General features: G+C 32.6%; 1 protein-coding gene across 2 annotated transcripts in view; it reads right to left on the bottom strand.

Moving 5' to 3' along the window:
- Window positions 1-10310, bottom strand: part of LOC108690199 (TOX high mobility group box family member 4-like) — a 265219-nt gene that overhangs the window by 100675 nt on the left and 154234 nt on the right. For both annotated transcript variants that reach the window (XR_001931869.1, XM_018197379.1), the window contains exon 4: window positions 8083-8198. Coding sequence is in view for 1 of the 2 variants with exons in the window: in XM_018197379.1 (XP_018052868.1) it covers window positions 8083-8198 (116 nt within the window). In the remaining variant the exon portion in view is untranslated. The remainder of the gene's footprint in view (window positions 1-8082; window positions 8199-10310) is intronic.

The raw sequence follows: 10310 nt of genomic DNA, 5'->3' as shown, positions 1-10310 counted from the left end.
ATTTTAAATATAATTATAAATTATAAGACGGAATGTAAAATTTCTTTTCTATCAGTAAAGCGTGCCTCTGCCTATAGGCCGATTTACTGATCTGTAGATATCAGAAAAGCACCCAGTATATGTTGAGGTTATATGTTTATGCTCTGTAGTGACAAGTATATGCATTTTATGTATTAAATATTTGCCTTACTAAATGAATGAATTTACAACATTAAAAATAATGAAAATTGAAAAAATTAGACAGGTTAGACTTCTACGCAAGATAGGTATCATCATATACCATAAACAAAGTTATAACATTATATGTTGCTGCCAGTAATAAACATTCAATCATATTCATTTTTTTTAAATCACAATGCATTTTAATATTTAATTCCTCAATGTTTCTTCTCAATTAGAACTTATTATTATGATATGCGCGGAAGGAATTCCTGTTATATAGATGTTATATAGATATTACAAATTTCGTAATTTCATTAGTGATAAACATCTACGCTTATCTCGGTTCACGCAGCAGAATGATGCTTTTTTATACCAAATTTGTTCGTTCCGAAAAAAAATCGCTTTAAATAAGTATATCATTCATTTTTGACTAAAGAGAATAATTATCATATGCATTAAAATATTTTTTATTATAATAACTGACAACTCGCAATATGTTTGTACTAACGTATTGTAGCAAATGAATACATCGTCTAATATAATAAATAAATAAATTTATTAGGAGTAGCAGACATTTTTATATACAGTTAATACATTTTATAATAAAAAACAAAATTGCAAAAAGTGCAAAACCGGTTTATGAATCAATTATATGCATCAATCATATTGCAATGTAATAAACATACCAAAAGAACATATAATATGCTGTAAGCGTAATAATAAAAATTTATAAAATCGAAATTACAGTCCATAAGATCGAAACTATTGTATATTATGTGCATATTTTTTTAAGATCTTAAGAAATATGCTGCTCAAACAATTAAGAGATGAGTTAGAAATAATGGGAAATAAAAGTAAAAGACAAATATGACAAACAGAGAATATGGCAATACAATTCCGCAAAACCAGAAGTACATAAAAAAGTATGTTCTGTTATGAAGATGTGAAAATATATACCGCCTTACCAAATGAGATAAAGTAATATGAAAGACTTGAACCGTTTAAACAAATTAAAAAATTATAATACTATAATAAAATGTGCGTGTTTATGAAATCAATAGTCGAATTCATTGTTGCCCTTTTTCCGCGATGCGGACAATTGGTTATCTAGAGCTCGATCGCATCGAGTAACTTCGTATCATGAGCGATATTGTAACCATTTATCGATTTTTAAATCCTTATTTAATTATTTTATAATTCTTATTAATGACAGTAACGATGTTATTGTATTGTTGTCGCGCAGCTTTTTTACCATGTGTAAAACAATAAATTGTATAACAATATCATTGCTGTCGTTACTGAATGAAGGCCTTATTAATTCAAACTGAGATTATTTAAGGTTAAGCAGGTAAGTTTACTATTATAATTTTGTTCTTTAAATATGAATTTGATATCAAAATTGTATTCTTTGTACAGTTTTAGGAATTTGCTATATAAAAATTAAAGACTTTTGTATTTATATGTTCTGAATATAATATATTCATATGCTTTATGCGGACGTGAGATCTGGATTTATATGAAAAAATTTTTGATAAATATTCACAAAAGGCACTTTTAAAAATTAATGACCTTGGGATCACAAAATCCGCCATCAAAATCAGGATAAAATGAACAATTTGTTTAAATTAAATTCTATTCATCAAAATGTAAAAATTACAAAAAAATTTTTGTATATCACTATTCTGGTATTTTTTTTTAGAGTAAAATTACTCTTTATAACTCTCTTTTGCTTCGATGATTGCTTCGATCTTCGGCCTGAAGCACTGACACGCTCTCTGCAACGCGTCCTTATTCATATTGACGAATACCGTCTCGATAGAGGTCTGGAGAGATGTCACATTGGGATATTGACTTGTTGGTCACTCGTTTAATGACGCTCCACACGTAATAGTAATTCAACGGATTCAAATCTGGACTGAAAGATTTTCTCGTCTGGAAAAACTTGATGCATCCCGCAGCTTCGTTTTTCAACGAACACAGAAGTAAGTTACAACGAGCAACTTTGTTCAGCTTAGCAGAGAGCATTTGTCGAATTTTTATCACATAAGACTTGAAGCGTAAGCTCCTCTTCAGCAATTCAACACATTGTAATGTCACTCACACTCAATGTTTTTGCCAACGTTGTCAGAGACAGCCTTGGGTCCTCCGAGATGAGTTCTTGAGCCCTTTCGATAATTGCTAATCCTTATCGACTTTTCTTTGGAATGTTTCTTTCTCGTCGGGTTGGCAGAATCCGACGAGAACGTTTTCGAACGTTTTCAAAGTCAAATATTTAACCGCAATATCATAAACAGTCGAACTCGGGTATTCGAAGAACCGAATAATTTCGGTCAGTGAATGTCCAGCGTTAAGTCCTTCGATTATACTCCGCACTCGATCTTATCTGTTCGGATATTTTGAGGTTTACAAACATCTGATTTGCCCGAATGTCAACAACGCCGACCTATTGCCGAAGTTAAATGAGGCGGAAAATTCAAATTTAAATTAAAACTATTCTAAATTAAAAACTATTCTATACTCTTCCTTGCTTAATGATTTTCTATGCAAAAGGAGTTCCATCCTATCTCCCTCCTTGTCAAGGAATGCACGACTTTCCATGCGAAGCAATTTTCAGCCCACTTATCCCTCTGCTTCATAGGCGCACGATTTCCATGCAAAGCAACTTTCATCCCACCTCCCTCCCCCCCTGCTTCATGGGCGCACGACTTCCACGCAAAGTGACTTTCAACTCATCTTGCCAAAGAGCGTCCGAATTTCCATGCAAAGCAACTCGCTTGGCGAGATGGGATGGAATTAACAGGAATTGTCACAGAAAATAAATTTTAAAATTCCCTGACTTTTCTAGATTTTCCATGGAAAATTTTCCAATATAAAATATGTAAATTTTAACATTTAAAGTCAAGAATTGTAGGAAAACTAGTCTTAGCTATTATTAAAAACAACGTAAAAAAGATTAATAGCATACTAAAATTTTGGGTACAAATTCAAATCAACAAAAAATAAATTAATGTAGTATTGGAAAAAAGAACGCAGTTATGAAAAAGAGCGGTCAAAAATAAAGAATAAAATATAAATTTTATTTTAATTATTTTATTCGTTTAAAGTGTGCGAGTTTTGAATGTATTTTAAATAAATGTCAGATATAATATTAAAAAATTATAACAATTATCTGGAATAGGAACAGTTTGAGGAAATTGTGAACAAATTTCAAAATTCCAGACTATTTTCCCCTTTTCTCGGTTCTCCATTCCAATTTCAATTTCCCTAACTTTTTCCGGTTTTCCAGGTAAATGGTAATCTCGGTGCAATCCTGAAACTCGCTTCGCGTGGAATTAAGTCGTGCGTTCTTGAAGCAAGGGAGGGTAGGATAAAAGTCGCGCGCCCTTGAAGTAGTGAAGAAGTGAGGTGAAAGTCGCGTGAAAATCGTGCGCCCCTTGGCAGAGAGGGCGATGGAATGGGAGTTGTTCCGCGAAAGTCAAAATGTATTTTTAAAGCCAAAAATTCCTGTTTTTTATAGTAAAAAAGATACATATTATTTTTGAAACTTTTTTATTTATAACTTTTTAACGAATAACAAGCGATAGCTAAAACTTTTTGGAGCTCAGAGTTACTATCTTGATAACATATATCAAGGTCATTGATTTTTGAAAGTGCTGACCTTTTATGAATATGACCTTTTATCAAATTTTTCATATATTAACATGTATTAAACAACTTGCACAATTTAATTCTCAGTCTTTTTCATTGAACATTGATACTAATTTATAAAAAATCGAATAGTTACCTAATCTTCAAAATAATCTCCCTTGCTTTCTATACATTTGCGCCATCTTTTGGGGAGCTACCGAATTCCACTTCGGAAAAAAGAGAGTTGTTTTGAATTTATTAATTCGATACTTTCCTCGACATCCTTAACATAAGTGAAATGAGTATCAGGTGAATGTTGCAGGGATTTAAAAAAGTGATTATCTGAAGAGGCGAAGTCTGGAGAATATGGATGCAGTAAAATTTCTCAGCCCAAATCGGTGATTGTTTTCAAAGTTATCGCGTTATCTTGAAGCAAGATGATTTTCTTTTTCCCTTGCCGAAGGCTTTTTCTCCTTCAATGCATCACTAATACGAAACATTTGCTGCTGATAATGTTGAGTAATGACCGTTTCACCAGATTGGAGCAATTCGTAATAAATGACGCCCTGTTGATCCCACCATATACATAGAAACATCTTTTTGGCGTGGATATTTGATTTTGCAGTACTAGTCGAAGGCTGTCCCGAATAAATCCACAATTTTCGTCTCTTCAGATTACTGTAGAGAATTTTTCATCGCAGGTCTTGTGCAGAAAATCCTTCTTTTTGAATCGAGATAGCAATGACACAGCAATATCATAGCGTTTACGCTTGTTCTCAGCTGTGAATTCATGAGGAACATAATGACCTTCCTTTTAAATTCTCCCCAGCTTATATAGACGCTTAGAAATTGCCGTGTTACTCCGAGTTTCTGTGCGAGTTTTGACTGTGTGCGACAGAAATTGTCGTCCAAAGGTTATTCCAGTTCCTCATCGTTGATTTCTTTAGCTATCCCGGACGTTTTTCATCGAAATCGATCGTTTTAAGATCGAAATTTCCTCTTAAACCATTGGAACCAGGATACTGTAAGATACAGATACTGTAAGAAACAGCATCTTTTCTCAAAGCCGAACAAATCCTATCCTGTGCTTCAGCGGCACTTTTTTTTAATTGAAAAGAAGGCAATGCCTTAAATGCTGCTTCTCGACTGATATTGCTTTAACACTTTTTTTTTTAAGTTAGATAATACAACCGTCAACAATTACAGTACGTTTGAAAGCTTAAAGATGGCGCTCCAATATGACTATATAATGGAAAAGATATGTAAATTTGAATAGGTACTCATCGATTGAAGTTAGGCACCGAGAATTAAGCTGTCTCACCCGGATGCTAGCAGAGAAAAAGAAGACTGTTACCGAAAACGGACTATTCCCAGTGACGGAGGTACGCATTGTATCTCTTAATTATTTTTGCTGTCTGCATCTGTTATTTGCGCGTTTTTAATGCCAATCCTGTTTTACAGGAAGAATATAAGGATGCCAAAACTCCAGAGTACAAACCTCGTACGTGGAACAGGGTGCACGAGATACGTGCTTCCAGGATGATGCAACTTCCCAATAGGACAGCTAGCTAGAATCGTCCAAGAAAATTACAGCAGCCTAATGCCCATATTCATAGTCAGGCCTTATATTTAAAAACGGAAAGATAAAGACCATACACCAGATATCGTTAGCGATTGATTATATTTGATTACAATACATTATAATCTAATTCCACATAATTAAATACTTAAACGTTTCGGCCTTACATTAGGCCATCTTCAGTATATAATAATTACAAAATATTTACGCACCAACAACGATTCGTCTAAGTGTATTGTCTTATGACATGTCTACTTGTAACTGCTTTATTTGACTGCGTTATTTAACAATAGTTTTTTATTCTTAATCAGCAAATTGATGTTAGTCCGAAAGGATAAAAATGATTACATCCAAAAGCACTCGTCTTTTTATTATAAAAATTTAAGTAGTCCAAATGTTTCCTTTTTTAGTTGTTACATTGAACCTTATATTTAAAGCTTCCTTAAATTTTTTAATTTACCTTTCCTCAGTAGTCAATAAAATAATTCGTAGAAGCTGAAAATAAATTTAAGGAAGCCTTAAATAAGGCCTGACTATGAATACGGGCATAAGACTCGATTAAGAAGAATTGTGTAAGGCAGAATTCCGTGTGAGAAACGAGAGGAGTAATTAATTCAGAGAAGGCTACCCTTCGAATTTCGCGTCAAACCGCGCGACGTTACACAGTTATTGCGGGCCCATGTTTGAGGGATCGCGCGATATGGTTATCGGCCAATCAGGTGCGGGGATAGTCGAAGTCTCGAAAGGAATCTGCGTGGTCCCCTGCTGAGCCCCCGAAAAGAAATCACTAATCACTTGCGTTGTGGCACGAGAGGATAATAACAAAGAGAGGATAAAGAGAGGACGCAGAATCCACAGAGGGAAAGAGAGAGTAAGAGCAAAGCTGCTGAACTGCTATCAAAAGAATAGAGAAGGAGGATTTATCGGTGAGACAAGCATTAAAGCATTATAAAGCTGTCGATCCCCAACATTGTGATATTGAGTGAATCGTACGTGTCGAATTCGAAAGGCTACAGCTCATATAAGGAATTATTATAAATAATTAATCTTTTGGATGCTGCATGCCATTCACTCGAAATTAGTATTTTCGCGTAATGTTCGCCACCTTCTTGCCACAATCTTGTCGTCGTGTTTCGTTTTGAGCGTAATTATATGTTAGATCGTCGTATTTTACAATACGCATTAGTTTTGAGTCATGACTTTCCCTATTTCTGCGTTGACGGGACCACTCGGGTTCCATGTAAAGTGGATATCATTTATATGACGTTTTGCAGAAAGGTCTCAATTAACTGTAATATTCGTTCGATTGGCGAAATTGTTGCAATTCTCGCGATAATAATAAATGTCCGCGTTCTTTTTGTGTTACGCGCATATTCAATGGTTTCCGCCATTCTAGCGATCTCATACTACCGAAATACGAATAATCATAGCTATTGTATATTGCGTACGTGATTGTTTGTCTAATGTACTCCTAAGAGATCAAATAGACGTCTGTTATTCTTTTATTATTGAGAAAATTACAATTCTTATCTTTCTCTCGTCTTCCGATATATTTCCGCTCCAAATAACCCATCATCTCTGTCTGTATTTCGGGACTGAGCAGTTATAGTGAAAATCATTGCTAAAATATAAATGTTATTTAGAATAATAAAAAGGGCACCGGAATAAATATCGAGTGCCTGCTTTCTGCGATGCTTGATTCCAATTATCTGAAGATGAGTCTTAGATATAATGCATCGTATGTTCTTTTTATACACACTGGCTGTGTTTGTTTGTATTTCAAATTTACATTAAATAAAGTTTTTTAATTTCAATTGATGTACTTTAATATTGTACTGTAATATTGATGTACTTTACGTTTTATTACCGATTTCTCGGAGTATCTCGTATTAGGAGCACAATTTTTTGTCTACGATTTATTCACTTTTTATTCACTTTTAACATTTTTTTAATTTAAAAAAAAATAGAATTTGAATTAAGTTTTACATAACATTATCTTAAAGCTTATTAAATTCCTTTCAAAATAATCTATTATTTTTTTAAATTCTGCCCAGATTTCTAGCATTTATGCAAAATGAATTCGGCATCTATAATAAGTGCCTTTCCTTATGCATTAATAAATTACTAATGTCTAAATTCTAAGCAGAATCGTAACACATTCTTATAAAATATACTTGTAACAATTTTTAAGTGCTTATATTTTTATATAATATATAATTTTCACAGACAGCTTTTTACATATAAAATTAGAATATTAGTCATAAATTCTTCTAAGTTTTGCGAGAACGCATTACAAGTCTTACGATTCTGCTTAGAATTAAATTTATAAAATTTAGATTTAGAAATTAATTCAGTAATTGAGATTTACTGATTATTTATAAGTATTATATTTTTTCATAAATAGTTGAAAAAACTAAATAAAGATTCATTAATTTATTTATTCTCTCTTTCACTCTCCTTACTTCTCTCTCTTTCACTCTACAAAGTTTCTTTCAACTTCTACAGCATTAATATTCTTCGTCTCGCCTAAATTACAAAGTCACGAGCTAGAATTTGAAAGCAAGTTTTTTCATTTTTTATATTCTCTATTAATCAATTCACGATATTGTACTCATGTAGATAGATAATTAAAAAATGCATGAATTTTATGTACAAAAACATCTAATTTGTACCGTTGGATATTAACAATAACTCAAGAATAAAATCATACTCACCTGACATTGATCGGTTGCATCGAATGCTCTTGCTGCAAATAGAGCTGTTGCTGATATCCATTAGTGTCCAGATTGAGACCATCCGACGATTGTTGCATACTGCTACTTTGAATCATCTGTATAATGTAATTATTTAATAAATAATGTAATAATTTAATGTAATAATTTAATATAAATAAAGTAAATAAATAAATTCCTACATAACAAATTGCATAATTCATAAAAAAATTCTTAGCCGCAATTAGATTACTTTTTTTGTTCTTTTGTTTTAAATATGCAGACCATAAAAATAATACGTAGCCACGTGAATATTCAAATTATTTATCCCGTATTTCCCGTATTAATATCCTAAATATTATATATAAAAAATTCGTTGAGAAATAATAATGTCACGCTATGAAATAATATTACATGATAATATTATTTCTCTTTTCTCGCTGATAAAGATAAAAAAATTTCTATTGCGCGTTTCAACATCTCTTTATCTCTTTATTTCGAGATCAAAACGGAGAAAATGATGAACATGCGTCTAAAACTAATGTCTTGAATGTTACATGAATAATGCTCAAATACGGAAGTTATTAAATGGCTGATACATCGTCTGATATCATTATTTTATTTTTCTTACTAGGCAATGCGCGCACGCGCGCGTGTGTGTGTGTGTGTGTGTGTGTGTACATGCGTACATCATTATGTATTGTTAAGTGTTACCATTTATACCATATTATATATATATAAGTTGTGATTATGTTTGTTTCACGAAAAAAAGCATTCAATAAATTAATCAAATAATGAAGAATATGTAGAAATATAGAACAGAGAACATTTAAAAATTGTATTCTTAAAGTAAGAAGATTATGTATTTTGTAAATTTTCATAACACGTATTCTTAATCAACATTTTTTCTTTCTGTCAGTAGAATGTCTTCTCAAACTAGAATATAGTCTAACTTCATGATAAAATAGACGATCTACGCCGCAAATGTTCTGTATTTTTTATAAACTAGTATGTTTGCATATATTTATAGCAAAACTTTTAGGGGTTTTTCCACCTTGAAACTTTCAAAAAATTGAAATTTTTTTGTTTAAATCGATAGTTTAGGATCTTAAGAATATAAAATTTTTTTTCCGAAAGTGAAATTCCCAATATTAACAATGAAAATAGTTGATTATATCGAGCACAATAATCAGTGCTTCCATGCCGTTAACTGTTCCGTTTATGAATAGTTCCATTCATTATTAGACGTTATAATTATAATAAAATATAACAAATACAGTACATATCTGTACTGTATTTGATGTTGGCACACAATTTTAATATCTAAAGACATTGGTAATCTCGGCGCTAAAGTACGCATACACTACCGTGGCTACTTTACGCGAACCGGTGAATTGCGGAGGACTGAGATTATCTCAATAAAGGGCAGAACCGATTCTATGTATGCTTAATCGATAAACTCTGATTGTATAGTACGTGTTTTTATTTTTTTCTCTACGTGTCCTACGAGCGGAGATATTGCGAAGCAAAATACAAATTTGAAACTTTTAATGTAAGAAATGTCGTCGTCATCATCGTCGCCGCTACGGAATGGGGGAAATATCCTTTTGGAATTTTTGACGCAAGAGGCAAATGTGGCACTAGCAATGCATGGTCACATCACACATAGTCAGCCAGTGTTGCGAGCGCTGCGACGGATCTGCACATTCTACATATTCTACACTCTGCAGAGATTATAAGTGAAGTTTACAGTCACGCGATTGCGGAGGAATTGAATAAGTGCAATTGTAATTAAAGCTATATATAATATTTTAGTTATCTCAAATTAAATGTTTAGATTATCCAAATAATATCGAGATTATCGGAACTGGAATCCTATTTATACGGTACCTTTAATCGGATTTAATAACAGTGATGAAAATACATTCGCATATAAAAATAAGTAAAGATTTGACAAAAAAAGTGTCGCTTTGTCTTATGAATGATTAGTTATTAAAGTCAATGACTATTCAAGTTAAGAAGTTTGTCACAGCAACGAAATATTACGATGCAAGCATACATTGTATATACTGTAGTATTCCGCATCCGCAAGTTCCGCTTAATGGGACATAGGAAAATGAATTCCTGCGGATCGGAAATCACACACACACACACACACACACACACACACACACACACACACACACACACACACACACACACACACACACACACACACACACACACACACA

The sequence above is a fragment of the Atta colombica genome, unplaced genomic scaffold (assembly GCF_001594045.1).
Source record: "Atta colombica isolate Treedump-2 unplaced genomic scaffold, Acol1.0 scaffold3, whole genome shotgun sequence".
NCBI lineage: Eukaryota > Metazoa > Arthropoda > Insecta > Hymenoptera > Formicidae > Atta > Atta colombica.
The sequence above is the reverse complement of the archived record's forward strand: the minus strand, read 5'-3'. Positions and strand labels throughout refer to the sequence as shown.